Genomic DNA, 18,581 nt, shown 5'->3' on the forward strand with positions numbered 1-18,581 from the left:
CATCCAATTAGTACTCAAAAGCTCCAACTTCAGACGACTAATTTGTGAAAAGTGGCGACTTCATTACGAATATTAATAGCACAAAACAGCTCAAGCAACACCATCATGTAATTGAATAAATAAATAAGCATTTCACTTAACTTCCTGCAAGCTATAAATTAGTTCTTGTTTATTTTACCAGAAATGTAACGAGTTGTAGTCATCTTTTTACATCATAATACAGTCGCCAAGTATTTTTGTCCCGAAATCGAGTTTTCCTGCAAAAAGCGACTTTTCCAGGTCAACTGCGGCGCGACTGTCCTTTCCTGCAGTCCCTTGCCGAAACAAGTTTTTTGTTGTTTCGTTGGCAATCCAACGCTTTCTGTTGTTATGTCTACCAAACCGCATAGTAAATTAATGTGTAACTTTGCGAATTACTTCTCGACCTTTCCGGAAGAGCAGAAATGAAATTTTTACGCGTCGGATTTTATGAACATGTCGCATAATTGGCACTTTAATAAACTCCGGAAAATGATGGATTCCGGGGAATTAAAAAAGTTAATGAAAGCGCCTCGATAATAAATCAACTTTTTGAATATTCAACGCGCGAAGGTTTTTTCGAAAAAGTCACATGCTCCACATCAGTCGCTGATTTAATTAGAATTTGAACAGTTCAACGGTCGGCTAATTAACAATTTCGATTTTTTTTCGCGCGATCACTTAAGGTCAAGGTTAATGCGGTGCGAGTTAAGTAAACAATTTTAAACACTAATTAAAACATGGCATGGCGTCCTCAACAGATTTATTTATCGAACCTCATTATTAATTAATCCGAGTTTTTTTCTAACAGTGAGTTTGGGCCAAAACAAGATTGGACTTGACTTTATCTCGTCAGTTATTTAATTAAATGAGGATTGGTGACGGCGGTTTGCGGTAACTTGACCACTCTAATTGGCAATGGACCGACTGCAACTTCATTCAAACATCGGTTGGCCGCACTGAAGCCGCATTATGGCAGGACAATGGCAACGCCGCCGTGGGAATTCCAGACAAAAATGCGACATAGAAAATTTGTTGCCAAGTCGAATTCAAAAATTCAATTTTCTTCCATTTCGAAGGTAAATCTATTTCTGTCGATTTTGTCCTGGAATTTTCAATACTCCAATGCCCTGGAACTAGGACATACAGAGAGATGCAGTTCTTCTAAAAGTTGTTAAATTTGTGCCAGTTTCAGTTTTATAGTTATCTTTTGAACAGTGCTACCAACATATTTTTCAACTTGAAAGCCTTCTAATGAACTATCGATTTTCCGAATTGTTCATTAGCAACCCGAAACTGCCAAAATGCGCCGAACAACTGCATAGTTGCAGAAGGGATGTGCCGGTTGGAAACACCATATAAAAGCAAAGGTATCCCAAGAATGTCATCGTCGTCTGGTTTTATTTTGTACGCAACGACTCGCGACCGCGCCACATGGTCGAAAAAGCCCACGAAAAAAAAATCACAAAGAATTCCAGCCTTCATAATCCCTCCCTGATTAATTATTCACCTCGAAAGAATGCACCAAGTTATGGTGGCGCAGAGTAGAAAAACACCTCAGCCGTCGTGAACCAAAGAGGAATGCAGTGAACGAAGAGGTGCGAGAGTGCGATGGGGCTTTTGTGGTCGTTGAAATCATATTGTGGTAAAGGGGCGAGACTATTAGCGGTGTAGTAAAGATAGTTCTTGTAGTATGTGAGAAGATGGGTCGAGGCGGTTTCGGAATGAGATGAATGAACCGGAGGAAGAATGACGGGGCCCTCCAACCATGCATTATCGTCTCGTTGGAATGTGTTCGCTTTGAATTATACACAATTACTTTCTAGTTATCACCTGCTCCTTAATGTACAGGTGGTCCGTGCCTTCTTGGGACGAGGAGGCGGCGACCCGACGACTTCTTCATTATAGAGGTCTGGATCCCCGATCATTTAATATTTATTCTTTAATCCCGAATCTTTAGCGCACGGTTTCTTTGACTCGAAAAAAATGTACAAGTTTGAGGGATTTTAGCCCGTGGGCGTCGTCTGCAAGGTGCACGATTTCCGCCCCCGCCGCGTCTTTTATTGTCGGACAAAATGGAATTAGATCGCATCTCGGCGAGATTAGAGCGACCTCTCCGGATTAGGGAGTCGTAAAGGATGTAATCCCGCAATAAGAATACTCGTAAGCATGGGTTAATTGGCTCCCATTCCAGATAAAACTTCTTAGAAAGTTAAAATGAACCCGACGTTAAGTCATACAAAAGACGACGATCCAGTCGGGAACTTTCTTCTGGATAATGCGAGGATTAATATGCGGAACTAGTTTTGTATCGTGAAAGTTCCGAGCGCATTAAACCTGTAAATATAACAGCCTCGTTGTTGGTTTTTATTAAAAGCTCCGACCTTCTCGGAAACGTCCGACATATTTATGTTAAACGTAACAATGAGGAGAAGTTACCTGGCGCCTCAAACGGGCCGAGGATTTATGGATTATCAAAATTTTGCGCCTTTTCAAAAGAAAAAAGGCGCTATACAAATCATTTTATCTGATCTCTGACGGAAATATGGCCGTCGTTGACGTTAGAACTGCCCTTTAATTATTTACGAGCTAGTCTTCGAAAAGTGTCTCTTGACGAATAAATATCCGACGACCACGCGGTCGAACGTAATTGATCGAGGGAAATCTTCCGCTTAATCGATTGACATTCCGATCGGAGTTAATTGATTAGCTTATCATGCGTTGCATCGATTAATCACCAATCGAGCTAATTAACTGTGAGCAGAGAGAACTAGAGGACGTTGTCGCGATTTTTGGTCGTAACACAAAATTAGCGTTTGGCAGTGTTTATCCTATTCTCTATGAAAATCCTACAATTTACGACGTGAGCGAATACATCATCGCTTCCAAATAAAACATTAACACACGCTCATCGTCGTAAAATGTTTTATGACCTACGTACAGTCGAACCACGCTCAGAAAGTTTCGGAAAAATCGACAACTTCTACAATTTCGAAGTTCTACTGTAGCACTCTGCTCTCCGCCATTCATCATCCGAAGACCTTCCAGGTCCGTTATGGCGATTAATTTTATTTCAGGACTTGGACGGTCGGGCAGGAAATCTATAAATACGTGCTGCGGTGCTCTTTTGGCATAACAATAAATCCGTCGAATAATTCTCGCGTAAATTTATCGTCAGTGACACGCCAACAAAGTCCAGCCAAAGAAATATTACATCATTGTAAGAAAAAAATGATGGGGCATGATGTCATCACATTTAACCTTTTCATCTAAAAATCTCTTACCTTGCTATCTATATCCTTCATTTTCTCCATCGCTTTCATGATGGCTTCCGATATCTTCGAATCAAGCGTTCTGATCACAGTATCCGCATTAACACCCGCATCATCTCTGTTCCTCTTCATCGCGTTTATCAAACTCTCTATTCCTTCTACGTATCCGTTCCAAGGAGAGTCTAACTCTGCTACGTACTTGGTCAGGCACCCTCTCAACACGTTCAAACAATATCCTTTACACGGCTTCACGTGCTTGACTAATCCCAAACACTTTGGACAGTGGTTCATTCGAAATAGAGCTTGATGGCACTCGGCGTTGTTCTTCGCGCTTTCATCCACCAACAACCGATCCGTGGTATTCAACACTTCGCGTCCAATCGCGAACGCTTGAAGAAGCAATCTCGTCACTTCCAAACTCTTCGACAACGACGTGGCAATCTGTTTGGGGATGTCCCCAAAAGGTTGAATCTTCTCCATCGACTTTTTCAGACACTCCTTGTAATCCGACGCAAAGTCGCGGTTGGTCTCAATGTGCAGACTATGGTGGTACAATAAAGGAAAAAAATTGGCAAAGAAGTGAGCGACGCTCCCTTTTATATCGATGTTCGTGGAGGAGAGGTCCGTCTTCGAGGAGTTGACAAGGACGTAGTTGCGGACGTCGGAATAAAGACGCGCGATGGGGTCTTTGGATAACACCGCCATTCCTTTGTACACCTGCGTGAAGAGGTGGAGAGTCTTGTTCTCGGATTGACGCGACAACTCGGAAACGTGATCTGCAACAAAGACGAACTCCAATTATGACTAAATACGGAACAAAATGGATAAATTAGAAATACAGCGTGTGTGGATGCGTAGGTGGTGATGAATGTAAACAACACCAATTAATAATGAAGCCCACACGCGCATCTCTGCGAAACAAAGTGGTGCATCTTGGACCGAGAGGCCGACGACCGAAGAATAGTAAATTGTCGAAAAAATCGAAAACTATCGACGCGTAAAACGGTAATCTATGCGAGTGGGCAGTAATGCGGCGGTTTAATGTGTGTATGAATATGTTATTTGTGGAAGAGACAAGTGAAGTGCACTCCGGTCGAACACTATCTTATTATTTTTAAATTTTAATATAAAAACTTGTGTTTTTTTTAATTACATAATTGCTTTACACCGTTTTGTTTTTACTCTTTGGCGTTATCTAATTAGAACAATAACTGGAACAGCCCGGGAAGCACCTTCCTCCTCCACCTTCCACATTTTTTCTTCGACATTCCGATCAGAGGATATGAAAAGTTCCCACGAAAATCAATTACTTTATAAAACTAGTTGAAAGTTCCGAGAAGTCTTTCTATTCATTTTTAAGTATGCTATTATCACAGTCAATGGTCGAGACTTGAAATAAAAATCCTTCGACTGTACACACAATGGGTATTAGACACGAGCAAGCAAGCGAAAACATGGATAGTCACGCGCTTACAACAAGAACGATCTTCAGAGGAACGAAAGCGCATAAAGGTCGGTCGAAAAATGAATGAGATTCCTCCGAGGATTATGGCCGTATCCGAGATTCCTCGATCGAATAAAAGTTACGATTTTCCCGGCCACGGACGTGGAAATTAGAAAAAAATCGGTTAATTAAACGAGTGTCGCTGTGCAAATCGATGGTCAGAGCGTGTTGTTAACCCCACGCCCTTCCCGTGTTTTGATCTCTTATTTCATGGGGGCTCGCCGCTGAAACCTGAAACATTTTGGTAGCGACCACTTTTTAATTTGTTAACGAAAATCGATACGTGACGGAATTGTAACGATTGAAAATCTCCGTTACCACGCTAAAGAAACATTTTTCTAGGAGTGTTGTATAATTGACGGTCGTAAATCACGCGTTAATAAAGCTAATGAACCATCGCATCTGTCTCGTGTCAAATTATCTGTGGTAGGAGTGATCACATGTCGTATCTTCGAAAACTTCCCTGTAAATATTTATATTTGCATTGTAGTTATTAGAGAAATATTTATTCTCGACATAGAGTTGTTTTGTTAAGTTAACCGGCGGTGCTAAATCCAAGCCCACTTCTTGGTATATTTATTATTCTTTCGGATGTAAATTGAAAATAAACAAACTTGCTTGATTGCTACATTGTGCTTTTCCAACTACTGCAATGAATTTAGTTCTCTCAGCGTGTTATTAATCGAAACATCAAGTCGAACCGTTAATAGATGTCATTTAAAATGCCAAAGGAATAGCAAGTTCACTCGGAACAAAGAGATTGGCCACTCTCACAATCACCGTTCCAGCTTTTATCAATACGATCATGTTCCATTGAATTGCGCCAAGTCATACAACATGTGAAAGCGATTTGAACTCAATTCCACCTTTTAATCAAGAGAACTTTTAAAAACTTCTAATCAGCTTCAATCCTCGCCGAATACAAACGCGGAGCCTCAGGCCGACATTGGCATTCAGTCGGCCACTTTATGAACACTCTATATACGTCCCAACTAAATAAAAGAAAGACTTTTTCGCGCTTCTTACGAGGGTGGCACTTTTAACGAGCGTTTTTAGTGCTTTTTTATTTGTTTGGTTGTTGCGGGACCCGTGTACCTTCTATGACTTTCGGATGTTGCTTACGCTCTAGATTATCACGACGATAACGGAAACGGCCATTATCGTTGATTAAGCCCAGCCGACTTGTCTGGGAGTGAGGTTGTTCATGGCCTACTTAAACAGCGTGCGCTTAGATAAACGATGACGACGGAATGTCTGGCACGGAACAATTATGAAACAGAATTGAAAAATTGCCGATAAAGTGAGCCGAGACGGAAATCGAGAGTCACCGGACGTCACTGAACAGCGGAAGTTGAATGTCATTATGAATTAATTTGCTTAGAGATTCGATGACAGTTGGATACCATCAGACAGCAGAAAGCTAAAAACAAACGACCTTGCGGCGCGAAATTTAAAAACTTATAAATTTTCAGTTTTGGCACCTCTCCCGGTCGTCGACCGCCGCTTTTATCAAGCCGTCGTCCGCTAGAGAGAGTGGCTTCCTTTTTTCACGCTCCATATCGCCGCCACCACTTCCAGATAACTCACCCCAAACCTTTATTCGGCCAAGGGTTGAATGACAAGTTGTTTGCACAGTCAACACCGAGATAAATATACAATTTTGAAAGAATGCACGCGTAGAGATGAAACAAACTTTGATGTGGAAGTCTGGCGACATTCCAGGCGACTCGAAAACACTGACCAACCAACGGCGAATCTTTAATAAAATTGAAACAAGTCGAGATGATCAGGAGGGTCGCTTTGATTTCGACGTCTGAGGAAGATTTAGCGATGTTCTTGGGAGTTTAATCGATTCGATGTGACAGTTTTCGAGAAGTTTTTATGACATGGAAACTGTTTCGAGCGAGGAAATCGAAAGGTCGAACTTTGCTCTCCAACAGATTTCCCAGACAGTTATCGGTATTAAAAGAAGAAGTGGCGTTTAAGGCGCTGAAGACTATACAAGGGAAGGTTGATAACGCTGGAAGGATCGTAATAAAAACAGGGCTACTGTTTTATAATAAAATAAAACCGAAAAATAGGTCGGGCTGAAAGCTGAAACTTGTTACTTTCGCACTCTAATTCTTTTGTAATGCTCTGTAACACTTTGAAAGCCGCACATTGCACTGATTTAACTGACTTCCAGCTCGAGCTTGTAGGTATCCTATCGTTGTCCCCTCTCCTACTAACAAAATTTTCCTTGGATAAATTGAAAATTTGTAGAGAAACAAATGAGAATTTGTTGTCTGATGGACCCTTGCAACAAATTGCATTCCGCTTATCCATCCTAAATTACCAAGCAGTGAATCAGAGTATTTAGAGTCCCGACCTCTATTTAAACAAAATTAGGGTTGTAACGTCAAATACGGCAGCTGTTTCTTCGTAATACAAATCAGACCAAGAACCAAAACGTCTCAATGGATTCCAGTCCGAACATATGCTTGTGTTTACTTTTCGAATATACAAAAAAGTTTTTAAGTAGCTGGAGTATTCACGTCGCTTTTGTTTAATGGGAAAAGTAAATATTTGGTTGGTCTTTACCGTGAGATAACAAATGAAGTATTAAGTAATTTATGATTGGGATTATCTTTGTGGGTGTGACGAAGAAGAGCGATAACGGACGATGTAGCGTTTGTTTAGAGAATAATCCAACAGCTATCAATGGCAACAAACATCAAGTTTTTATAAGAAACTATCCAAGTGAAAAATTGACTCTGCGTCGAAGAACACGTAAATCAATATCGGCGGAAATGGACGCTCACTCCGAGAATTTTTCACTCACAATAAATATTTCGCGATTTGTCTCTTTAATGACTCATTACTGCAACACATATTCGCCCACATACCTTGGCTAAATAAATTTAATGCGGCTCTTGAACCCAAAGTCAAGGATACACGAAAAAAAAATCCGAGATTCCACACTAAAAAACGATAGAAGTCGGGGGGTCATTTCTTCGATTAAAGACAACTTTACTAGTTTGGATGCACCTTCAACAGTGGCTGATTCACATCTCCTTTTATATGTAAATAAAAGAGCTTAGACTTGAGTGGGATTTGCGGCCTTTGTTGGGCGATTTTTTTGGTTTTATTAACGGCCCGGATCCTCCTTCTGCCTCTTATTAATCCAGATGTTTGTCAGGGGATTAGAGCGCTAAACCGCACCTTTCCCGGATCATGGCAAGCCTATCGAATGCGAATTACGGCGATAATTCGACAAGTCGACAAGTTACGGTGAAAATCTCCAGCAGGAAATGTAAAATTTCATTAAACGGCCGATCCACATGATGTCCTCTTGATTTTTCCACTCTTTTGACATTATTCTTCGTAAATTACGAAATACCCTCCCCTGTCAATCCTTTATACATTACATTCCCCCATTTTCCGCAGTCTTATTTTCGCTTTTTTTACAAAACCGCCCATAATTTAATTTCCCTCTCGCCAGTCGAAATTTAAAACATGTACAACATTGAATTACGATCTCGCCCTCTTTTTCCACGCGCTATTTAAATTAAACCTCCAGGCCTCTGAATTTTTAAATCATCCCTCAACCGCCCTCACCGACTAGTTCACACTATAAACTTTCCCATCATAATTACGTTCCTAGGGGTTGGCAATTCTGAATCATCCCTGAAGTTTGCTTAACTCGTCCAATAAACGTCTTGGTTAATTGATAAATATATTAGGGACGGAGTGATGGGCGGTCATTACTCATCGAAAACAAGAGTACAGTAGAGAGCTGTTTTTTTTTTAGTCCGCGACATTCTGTTCTCTTGGAGATTTCATTAAAGAATGGCGGTCGTCATAACCCTTTCTAAGAGGCGGCAAACGGCATCCAGCTCGGTCAGAATCGTTAAGAAAAGGCAATTATCAACCGGAGCTGCGCCTTCTTTAATGAATTTAATAATGACAATGGCCCGTCAATTGCTTCCAACGAGGACATAAAACCGTGTCTGTTTAAGAAATAACGCCGAATGCGATCCTCCAAAACGCCCTAGATACAGTGAAATCTTGACCACCGGCCACATACAGTAAAACCGCTACAGCTGTAGCATCACCGCCACCGAGAGTGGGTCACGTGTTAGACATTAAAGGACACTAATTTCAAGAAGCAATTTATTCGAGGGTGAAGAGGACGTGCAAACAAGTGACGAACGTTATAGAGTAATTGTGATTGGCTATGGTAATTTTAACGAGCGTAATGACACCGTATCATCACGTAGTCGGGGGACGAAAACCAGATGGTGATTTGTTATTGCAAAGCCGCTTTGATCTAGTCCCTCCAACGTTTTATCAAGAAGGTGAGTAATAATTACAAGTTTTTGGTACCGGAAATAGTAGCAGGACCATTATTATGGTTCCAAATTGTACATCAGCTGTTTTCTCACATGAACAATTCACACGTAATTGTGTTTAAATGACTCGTAATTATTGTATAGTTGGGTGGCACGTAAAAATACAGTAGGCCGAGCACGTAGCATCACGTGAGTTGTGGGCAACACCTGCAGAGAAGTACTAGCTCACGTAGAGGAGGAGATGGGTCGAGTTGATAAAAGGGACACAAATTTTGGATATTACCCATAAATATTAGCGATAATGCACGAGCAAAACAAAGGCGATTTATGAGCGTCTGCGGTAGAAATTACAAGTAAACAACCTTCAAAATCAAAGTGGATAAAAAGGTTTATTTACTTAAATTTGACATTCTCTTTTCATTTTCCACAGCAGCTCTGGTCTAGCACTAAAAGTCTAGAAGTAGACTATTCCATGAAAAGTGAAGACTTCTCGGTACCATCCTCCTCGCTGTAGACTCCAGGTCGCCTCTGGCTGTCCGTAGAAGGGCTGGTGGCCGAAAGAATGCGGTCCTCGAGGGCCGTGAACCCACCCTCACGACCCCGTTCGTGCGAACCTTTCCCACGAACGACTTTTTGTACATTCCAGTCTCGAAAAGTATGACTTTCTTCGTCGATCGTTAACTCGTAACGTCTCACGTTCTTTGTCTAGACATTCCTCCAGACTGGATGGCGGTCTCGCTCTGTTCTCTGGCTGTCTTCGTTGGGCGCTTTGATCTCGTGGCGAGTCGATGGTACAGGTAGATTTTTCGAATTGTTTGGTGGAGGTGTCTTCGGTTTTCGAGATACCGTCTAATTATTGTTATTAGACACTGTTGTTTCGGGTCTGTTGTGAAACGGGGTGGACGCAAATGATCGCCTTTTAGTTATCAACAAAATTATCATTTTTTGCATGAAAATTACACCTCGATCGCGTAATTGATAAAGTAATGATGGATCGTCTGAGACGGTCACGCATCACCGGTGGCGGTAACTTTATCCACAACAAACAATTAAGACGCTATTATCGAGGATTATGAAATGTAATATCTTTTTGAGACAGTCGACACCTCGCTTTTTCGATATTGAGACGTTATGCTTGGGGAAATTAATGAATGCGGTTACGACGTGATGAAATTTTATTAACTAAACAATCGAACCAATTTAATCGACTAGAACGGACACAACCTGTCGGACTTTTACTTCGTTATCACTGACCCGTTTGTCGTTGCCGTAAACACTTCCATTTTATTAATGACTGCAATAAGTCCGACCGACTCGACGAGAAAATCCACTTCTATTAAACTGTTTCTCTTCATTGTTTCTACTATATCATTTTTTATAACGCGGTTCAATGGGTAATGGATGATGGGCTCGAGGAAGTCGCACAATAGAGGGCTTATGTCGGATTTTTGTCTTCCTCCTCTCGTAAAGTGCAACCTACCTGCTGTCAAAACGACCAATTAAAATTTAGCCTCAAACTGTCTTAACAGGGCTACCAACGCCTTTTTAAATTTTACGGCCTCTTAGACGATCCATCACTAAAACCGCTTACACACTGATTACAGGTTCCATTTGGGGATTTTCTCCGACTGTCAAAGAGTTGTATCCTTCATTCAGCAAACACAAAAAGATAACACCGGTCAAATGTTTGAATAGAAGCCGGCGTTTGAACAACAGAGGCGGAGAAAGAACGTCCATCAGATCAATAATCCAAAGGATCCTTTTAAAATCCTTGTTTACAAGCAAAGTATTCGTGATTTGGAACTGACGTCATCGCACCGCTTCGCGTCGAACAAATAAATTAATCAAAGGATGAAAAGTGAGGAGTTTACAGACGGTGTTGAAAGTCGGAAAAAAGAACACCGAAAAGATGAAAAGTGGAAACAAGAAGCTCCGAGTTTTTAGTAATAATAGACGACTTATTTAACGTAGTCGACAGCTTTTTGTTTATTTCTGCTGATGGCGAATGAACTCCTGACATCGCGCGATTGCAGAATTATGAAACTGCGCGAGATGATTTCTAAACAAACCGCAAAAATGAGTTTTCATTGAGGCCTCGATTCACATTCAGGGGTTAAGTGCCAATCACGCGATTCGATCCGACACCAATTTACTTCCATTAATTCGACTCTTTGAATCAATGTTAGAACCACTGGTAATGATGATATACTCTTGTAGTCTTTAATCAGTGTCGGAGAACTCGCTTTTATTCAAATCAGCACTTTTGTGCGGCGACACAAAAGTCCGACTGCATTTTTGCTCGTTTCGCACTTTTTCGACGAATAAATAAGAACCTAATTAAGCTCCTCGCCGGTGGAATTTCGAAAAAAACGCTCGGAATTCTCGAAATTGATGTCTCTGCAATTACGAGCCCACAAACATTCTTGATTATAATAATTAAGGCGGCATTCACACATTAAATTTCAATAAAGTAGCCGCAGGTAGATATTATACTAATTAAAATGTTATTGCGCCAAGTAGTTGGCTGCGCTTTTTTTTTGGCGCGGAATTTGAACGAACCCCTCGCCCTTATTATTCACTCTCATCGATCTCCCTTTCCTGTTTATTATTCAATTTTAAATTGCCGACTATCAGATTCTCTTTAATTCGAGGTTTCGTCGTTATACGGCTACCGTCCTGATAGAATCCCAATAAATTCCGTTTCCATTCACCCTCGAGAGGGTGAAAACCCCAGACATCGATCTCGGTCTGTAAAATAACCGAAAAATTGAATTAAGACGGTCGGGAAAGTTCAGTTTTAGAGACGCGACATCCTGCAGTTTTATGTTTGCGTGAATGTGAGTCAATTCAATTAATTTCGTGTTAATTAAACGGGAATGTGATTTTTTCCCGCTGCGTTAAAAGAAAAAGGACGGCGCGATTAAATCCAATCGTTGAAACAAAATACTCGCCGAGTCTTATTAAGCGCAGTTCTATTCCATATTTTTTAATTGAATCGACAGAGCGTGCGTCTTAAGGGTTTTTTATGTAAATTGTTTCTGGTCGGATCAGCAGAAACGGGGACAACAAATTTACATTTCCGGGAAATAAAAATTTGATGAAAATACATCCACATTTTAACTTTCACCCAAGTTTCGACTTGGTCGATAATCGCGACAGTATGAAAATAAATCGTTTTTCTTAACACTATCTGGGAAAATGCTTATGGAGACAACCGGCAATAAAACACAGTCGATAAAAAATCAATGGCTAAAAAACGTTCACTTACCCGCGAGAATCGACGTGTAAAAAAAAACAATTCGATTATAAAGCAATGCAACTCGTCCCATCGAAGGGAATAAATCGCGTTCTCTTCCCCAACGAAATTTGTTGCTGAAAAGAAAATCAGAAGAACGAGTCTCGAAGGGATGTTTTCTAATTCGACCAAGATGAAACTAAAACGTTATTTCGACGAGGAAAAGCAAATTTTCCGCTCGATCCAGCCGAAGAAATATAGTTAATAATAATAAAACCCGATTGTCTTTTATTGTTTGTTTTATATCCAGGTTAATCAATCGGAAACAATTTCCACTTTTTCGTAAAAAAACGTCAATTATTTCTGTCGATCGAACAATTTTTCCGAAGCCCGCAATCTTTGAAGGAATTAAAAACATGTTGATTCATTAGTTCTGATAAAAGAATTAAAATCGTGACCCAATTCTCGAACAAAGCGCATGTGTCACCTCTTTTTGCTCGTTTTGACTTACCAATAAAGAAAATGTAAATTTTGTCGGCGGCAACGTGACAACGATGTAAATATTTCCGTAGTGGATAAAGAGATGATGTGTACCAACAGAATGAGTGTGTATCATAAAGGAATTAGGAAGTATTAAGAAAAGTGTTGACTTTTCGCTCGATACAATGTAAATTTCGAGTTTGTTGTCTTTTATGAGTTTACGACTTTACATAAAAAAACATTAGGGCGCACCTTCGGGCCTTGACCGAAGCATCTCAAGACTCATTTTCTCGTTTTTTAGTCTCGGCTGCTATAAACTCAACGCTGTTGGAAGTTATTCCATTATTTTGCACTCTGTATTGTCGAAAGTTTGAGTTTGAATTTCTGGTTTTACAAATAACTTTTGATATATTAATTGGGGAAAGTTTGAGTATCGATCTTTGGTATAAATTTTCCAGTGTTTGTGTTTCAACAACACTTTTAATAATTCAGGACATGGAAATTTTGATGGGGTTTACTCTATTCCCCACAAAAAATAATAAGCGACTGTAATCTTTAATTTGGATAAAACAGCGAACTTGTAGGAACGCCACTGCGTTGTATGTAACAACAAGACCCCTTTGTTTACCATGTACTCTAAATTTTCAGCAGAGTTGCTATAAACGAGATCAATATGCGCCGAGATATAACAAAAATTCCTGCTGAAAGCCTTAACGATATTGTAACTTAATAGGTGAGTTCGTAGCCAGAAATCGATGATTACTCCTGCGAATAAAAGCTAATCTTTGCCGCTGCACTGTTCCGACATAATTCCTGCAGGCGACGTTTCAATCAATTCCCTCTTAATTGACGACCAAAACTCGAACAACATAATCAAGATCATCCCGAAAATAACGTCGAGTAAGGAAAACACATGTGACCGTGGAAAGATTTACAGCCATCGCCAAATTAATTCGAATAATATTTCGTTCGATTTATGCTCCGGTTCCTGGAGAAAATCCGGTGTTTGGTTGTTGCGGCAACGGCACAGACGTCCCAGTGCGAACATTCCGACTAATTAATGTCTTCATCAGTTCAAAACTACGAGGTCGATCTGTTTCAGGACGTTGGAACAATGGTCGAGCTGCTCGGAGCAAGATTGTGGGGAAATAAGGGTACTACATCACAGCTAGAAGAGGTGTGTTAATTACGACCGACTCACCGATTTATTTCCGTAATCACGAAAGACAGACTTCTTCGTTGCGTTGTTTAAAAATAACATGAGCTTTTGCCAACCTGACCTGAATCGGAAAGACTTCATCTCAGTACTTGTGTATAACTCGATATTATCCGGGAAAGTTGCAATGCACTTCGCACGGAAATCAGACCAGTTCTAGCGTAACTTCGTTATTTATGTATCGAATTTTCAACGAATGCATTCTAGGAAAGCGCGGCACGGATTTTAAATCGCATCCGAGAAGGCACTGATGGCCCATCTGAGCAAGGAAATCAAAGAAACAGATGCTCGTCGAGTTCGAATCGCCCGCCAAAAGCGCACACTGCAAGTAGAGAATTCTTGGCAACCTTCGTTGGATACATTTCGCCTATAAAAATCCGAAGCGGTGGCATTTCGACAAATTAAATCGTCACATTCGTCTCGTCCCTATAAACCCTCCGTTTTATGGCGCCGATAAGATAAAACCCCCGATCGAACTGGATCACCGCCACCACGTCTTTCCAGCGTGGAATTCCGCTCGTGTTCCTTCATAATTTAACTCTTCCGACATTGTCGTAATGTCTGTTTACATACACCGAGGGCATTTCACGTTCCCTTACATCGTTCCAACAATAAAGTTTCATGTTCACGTTTCGTGCATACAACATATTCGTATCATGAAGAGATAAATTTCATGTACGGGAGATGAAAGGGTGTCGGAGTGAAGATGCGGGCGAAAAGGATTTACAGGTAGCTCATAAAAAATGCAGACGCTTTATGATGGGGGTTAATTGGAGCCTCGTAATTGGATAACGCCGACATTACCGACGCCAATTCTTCACAATTTTTATCACTTTACGAGTGGAATGTTATCTGGCTGAAATGCGAAAAAGACTGGAATTTTTCGAGATTCGTAAGCGGCGTCATAAATTTTGATAAAATCGATTTCATTACCATACATTTTTCCTGGTCCCTCATTTGAATACCGTACGATACAAGATAAACTTTGGAACAATAAGAAGTAAGACAACTGCTGGGAAAATGTAAATTCAATTTTCTGATAATCGTTATCTCGTTACAATTGTTTCTCCTCAAGAACGGCGACTTGAACGCTCAACTTGAGGAATGCAGCCAGTGGCCGTCAAACAATCGTACAATTTCCCCCGACGACCTCCACATCACTTTTCGATAATTAAATTCCGGCAGTGTTTCCATTGCGACGCGTGGAATCCCATATTTAACGAGTCCTCTTATCGATTGTGTCCTTGAGGGTGTCGTCCTTGACTTCGGAGATTCCTTTTTCGCCTTTCCAAACACAATTTCACGCCTTTTCTGTTCGAATTCGAATTTCAAATCGACATAAAAATCGGCGATGTCGTTTAATTTTTACGGGGCGTTAAGAGGACGTCTTCGAGCGACATTTTTATCGGAGATTAATTTCGACTTGTATATTTTTCGTGTGCGTTTTATTCGGCTATAAATTTTTTATTTTCTTATTTATTCCCTCGACGACAGAATTAGTGATCGTCGGCGTGATTTGAGACTAAATTCGATCCAATTTACAGTCAAGCAGTAAGCTGGAAGAGGAGCGGATTAGTATTTGTCCACTCCCGGATTTTAACGGAAAACGCATGAACTCAATTAGCCTCAAAAAATGTTTGCAAGGGCATAGTTTGTCACAAAGACTGCGCTAAACATAATTATTTCTCGTGTGGACTCCGTAGTTGCCTCTAAAAGCTTTTATTACTGCTTTTAAAACAGGACACTGCATTCCCATCGGTTCTGTTTCAGCAGTATTACAGCATTTACGCTGAAAATTCAAGCTGCATTCGGTTTGTTTCACATCCGTTCGATGGGCCCCGTGTTGGGCGCCACTCGCCATGCACCCCTCGGTCTCTTTTCTATGAAATTAATTAGTGTCAACAGAAGCATCAAAAGCGTCGTGACAATAAAACAAGAGAAAAAAAGGTGCGAGTGAGTAAATGGCGCGCGTGATTCAGCATAAACATCGTCGCTTAACTAAAATGAAGATGTACGTGACGCGTCTCGATTCTGATTGGCGATGTACGCGTGACGTAATGACAGTTCATTTGTGCGATCGCAGCTGGCGGCGTGCTTTTATTACCACGATTTTTTATCACGAGGGAGAAAAAGAGTCTTCCTTTAAACGACGTCCCGTTTGCAATTTTGTCTTTTATGTATAGTTGGCGAATTTATGCGGCTGGAAAGAGGATTAAAGGGACGTTTTTATCAATCTCTCTGTGAAAAAAAGAGTTTCTAATGCGTGAAGCATGTTTCGCATGCCAAGCGTTCACTTTATGCTGACTGTTTTAAAATATGTCAAAATGGAGCGGACAATGGACAGGAACATCAAAGTCGCCCTAATGCGACTTCCTTTTGTTTCGTCGAAGCCATCTGTGACATTATGCAAGAGAGGATGATACCGCGGATGAATCATCGTCACGTCACTATGACAGTTCCGCTGTCTGAATCAAATGCCAAAATTCTGATACCAAAAAGAACCTCACCGACATTTCCGCACGTTTTTGTCTTCTGGCTGAGTTTATCTGCGGTTAACGTTGTCTCTTGACAGTTTTTTACGCGTAAATTAGGACAGAGGGAGGTTTTATTATATTAACTTTGCGTAGGCTTAGTTTTCAAACAAAGCACACGTTCTACAAATTCCCCTTTAATGAGACAGCCACGACCTAAATTAGATTTAGTTTAATGTTTGACGTGACGTGATCGAAAAACATGTCGCAATGTCTTGCCGTGGGGACAACAAACCCGCGTTGGGCGCCATTCGGATTTCCTCGTTTGACTTCTTTATAGACTGCGTGGTCCGAATTCTTACCACGAAAATAGCAGAGTCCGTCCCTGAATCCCGAACCGGCATCTGTTCGACGATTCTATTTCTGGAACGTTTTGCAAGCGTCTAGATATGCGCGAATCCCGCCCGTTTATGCCGACTTAAACCGCAATCCGCGTGAGCTGTGAATTAACAAGATAGCATCCAAGGCTAAAGCCGGATGCACACTACTAACCGACATAAAGTCGAACCGTCAAAGTCACGTGTGAAGTAAATCCACCAAAATAACGTTTGAGGTTATGTGAAGCAAGCTGTCCACGTCGAGCTTTAGCTAAAGATGACTGTTCCGGCATTTCTTTTTCTAATTTACTCTTTTACGAGCAACAGCTGCGGTACTTCTTCTAATAAATTGATTAACTATCGCATAAAGTGGGCGTAATGACCGTATCTTTTTTATAGCGGAATTAACGACGACGATTTTGCATAATTTTCCTGGGGATTTCAATATGAAAGTCTTGAAAATGTTGGACTTACTTTGTAAACTGGCCCCGGTGAAACTAAGAAGTCCTTGCAAGGTCTTCGAATTATGCTTGAGTAACGTCGCGAAATCCTTTTGTCCTTGCTGTCGTAATAAATCTTCAGTGTCGTCGCTACAACACTCGCCATCACATACACTCCCTGAAAAAAAAACAAAACAAAAAGAATGAGAACAAACAATTGAGAATTACTAGTAATAAAAACATTTACTTGGTGTATAAACAGGATAAAACAAAAAGTGGACATATAGGATGAATATTTTGTTGGACATCTTGTCGACCGATGATAAATCAAGCCATCGCAGATGCAGATCAATCAATGCCTGCTATGACGTTCAATTTTGAAATCTGCATGCACAAGCGCGATTTAATTGAACAGTACTTGAATTAATTAGAGAACAATCGGAATCCTTCAATTACTATCCAGCGTTCAGCATTATAATTGTCACTGTTTGAAAACACGACCACGGAACGCTGAAGAAACAAACCGTGAAAACATCCCTTTTAATTGGAGATCAAAGACAGCAACCAAATGGAAAAAACCTCAATCGAACATAAATAAAAAACTGTCTCACTTATCTATAAATGGGTTTTTTCCTTGTGCATTCGTATCGTGCCCTTTTTGAAATATCGTTTCAATTTCCTTGGTAGTATTTTCTATTTTTTCTCCAGAGCCGTGCCATGATAAATATAGTCGGACATGATTTCCACAGAGGGAAATGTTCGATATAAAACGCGAGAAATGTGGAAAATTCAAATCTGACTAGAGAGCTCGCTAGTTAGAATTAAAAGAACAAGAAAATTTCGATGTGTCTACATGCCCATGACCTCGGGGCAATAGAATTCAATTCTTCGCCACGTAAACACAAACAGGTCACATTTCGATTAATCATTCCTGGATAAACCCGGCAATTACAGCCCCTAATTGAGTGCCATCTGCATACACAGCTCCACCTACACAACATATTCCAACTATTTTCCCCGGAAGACGCGAAAACCGAACGCACTGACTCCAGCTGGGACAGCTGCCGCCTCCCGGTAAATGGCTCCATTTCAAGTTTCAACCGTTAGCGCAGGTGAAGTGCTCGAGAGAAATGAAACATGACTGCAGTTGTTCGCTGTTTATAACTCTTGTGGTGGTGCGTGGCCTCTGCTAAAAATTATCTGTTTGAACTAATGTTCCGCGTCGAGATCCGGTGTT

At 40.8% G+C, this 18,581-nt stretch overlaps 1 protein-coding gene across 1 annotated transcript in view; it reads right to left on the reverse strand.

Moving 5' to 3' along the window:
* The window catches only part of dally (division abnormally delayed protein), a 40,495-nt gene that overhangs the window by 12,047 nt on the left and 9,867 nt on the right, over positions 1-18,581 (reverse strand). Inside the window, exons 2-3 of the mRNA XM_088037230.1 lie at positions 17,379-17,522; positions 3,303-4,066 (exon numbers count right to left, since the gene is read on the reverse strand). Coding sequence (XP_087893356.1) covers positions 3,303-4,066; positions 17,379-17,522 — 908 coding nt within the window. The remainder of the gene's footprint in view (positions 1-3,302; positions 4,067-17,378; positions 17,523-18,581) is intronic.

This window comes from Gnatocerus cornutus, chromosome 5 (genome assembly GCF_029298725.1).
Source record: "Gnatocerus cornutus isolate USDA-ARS CGAHR chromosome 5, icGnaCorn1.1, whole genome shotgun sequence".
Taxonomy (NCBI): Eukaryota; Metazoa; Arthropoda; class Insecta; order Coleoptera; family Tenebrionidae; genus Gnatocerus; species Gnatocerus cornutus.